Below are 1,910 nucleotides of genomic sequence, written 5' to 3' on the forward strand. Positions count from 1 at the left end.
CCGCTCTACATCAGAAGGACGTGGTTCAAGATTTACGCTGTAAGTTTTTACAATTTATTCCTGATTTATATTTTTTTAAATTTTATTTTTCTAAACTAATTATTAATGTTTTTTTTTTGCACAATAGAAGTGGATAGAATTTACGAGGAGGTAAATTTTATATAAATTTTTTATTAATTCCATTTTACTTTAAAATTTAAATTTTAATATATATTTTATTGTTTTTTAAGGTCGCTCCCAAGAAAAAGGGACGTGTGTTGGGGATTGGTTCCGTCAACGATGTTCCGAGAGCGACTTCCTCTTATGGCCAGAGACGGGATGATGAAGTCTCTCAGCTGCGCGACGTGTTGGAGACGACACAACATCAGCTGTCGTCGACACAAAACGAGTTGGCCTCGACAAAATCGTCGTTCACAGCTCGTATGACTGGTCTCGAGAACTTCTTGGACGTCATAGCGGCCACAAATCCGGAATGGGAGGCCATGTTCAGGACCATGAAACAACAAAACCCCATTCCAGGCGAGGCATCCGTGCAAGTCAACGAGGCAGATCTCTCGAGAAGGAGCGAGGAATTCTACGACGCGGCAATGCAGCATTAGTTTTTTTTTTTGTTATTGTATTTTAAAATTCAAAACTTATTTATATATTATATAATTTCATTTTGATTCGGCCAAAAAAAAATTTTCTATTCGATTTAATTTCAATTAAAATTTTATTAATAAATTAAATAAATATAATTTTTATTTATAAATTCAGTAAATAGAAAACAAAGTAATTTTGTCGCTAATTCCCGATGTATTAACGAGGAAAATTAACGACGAAATATCGAGGATTAATTAACGAGGATTTTACGTGGATTCCGTTACGATTCTATTACGACGAATTCTTTTCGTGTTCCTTACGTTTTTATTACGACGAATTTGTTTAGAGGTTTTTTCGAGTCTTTTACGACGAATCCTTTACGAGTTTTTTACGAGGAAAAACAACGACCGCGTTACGTGGAAACCCAACGTGGTCTTTACGACGAAATCTTAATTCTTCTTTACGAGGAAAATTTAACCTCGCTAATTAACGACGAAATGGCGACGAATCTTCTCTTACGACAATCATATAACGACGAAACGCCTTTCATCGCCATTTCCTCGTAACTCTTCTTTTCCGAGGAAATAACGACGATTTTGGCCGTCGTTAAATTTGTGTTTTCTTGTAGTGGTACCTGAATATATAAAAATATTAATAACACATATCTATAACATAACGAAATATATATATATATATATAGTTTTTTTTTAATAAAAGTATATAATTTAAAAGTTTATAAAAGTATCCGAAAATATTTGAAAGAAATTAAATTATTTTAAAGTATCCAAACTACCCAAAATATCAAGATATTTTTATCTGAATTATCAAATGTAACCCAAAATATCTGATATTTTTATCCGAATCATAATAGTTATTCGATATATTTATCCAATTCACCCAATATTTAACCCAAATTACCCAAATTATCCGCTATCCGAAGTAACCGAACCGGAACATAAATCAAATAGAAATGATTTTTGGGCATTTTCTGGTTTCTAGTTTTACTATCCGAATCAAACCTAAAACTATCCTAATCAACAGAAAATTGGTCATGTAGGAAATAAATCTTTTAGCCCCTTACCCGAATTAACCGATATCTAAAATACCCAAATCATACTGAACTGATACTCGACCTAGTTTTATCTATGAATTGATAATGTAAGTCAAACATCACGTGTTTCATAATGGACGGTGACGGCATGGACGGTGATGTTAGGCAGCTGAAATTGTTGACGTTAGTTTTGTCAAAGATTGTGAGCTCACCAAACACCTTCTTCATGCTTATAAAAGGAGAGCTATGGTGAACCATTTTATTCATCCCAAAACAA

The 1,910-nt window shown here is 33.2% G+C and overlaps 1 protein-coding gene across 1 annotated transcript in view; it reads left to right on the forward strand.

Annotated features, from left to right (window-relative positions):
- The window catches only part of LOC106308714, a 12,836-nt gene extending 12,237 nt beyond the window's left edge, over positions 1-599 (forward strand). The window contains exons 2-3 of the mRNA XM_013745844.1: positions 128-150; positions 231-599. Of these exons, the coding sequence (XP_013601298.1) occupies positions 128-150; positions 231-599 (392 nt within the window). The remainder of the gene's footprint in view (positions 1-127; positions 151-230) is intronic.
- Positions 600-1,910: the final 1,311 nt, after the last annotated feature.

This window comes from Brassica oleracea, chromosome C8 (genome assembly GCF_000695525.1).
Source record: "Brassica oleracea var. oleracea cultivar TO1000 chromosome C8, BOL, whole genome shotgun sequence".
NCBI lineage: Eukaryota > Viridiplantae > Streptophyta > Magnoliopsida > Brassicales > Brassicaceae > Brassica > Brassica oleracea.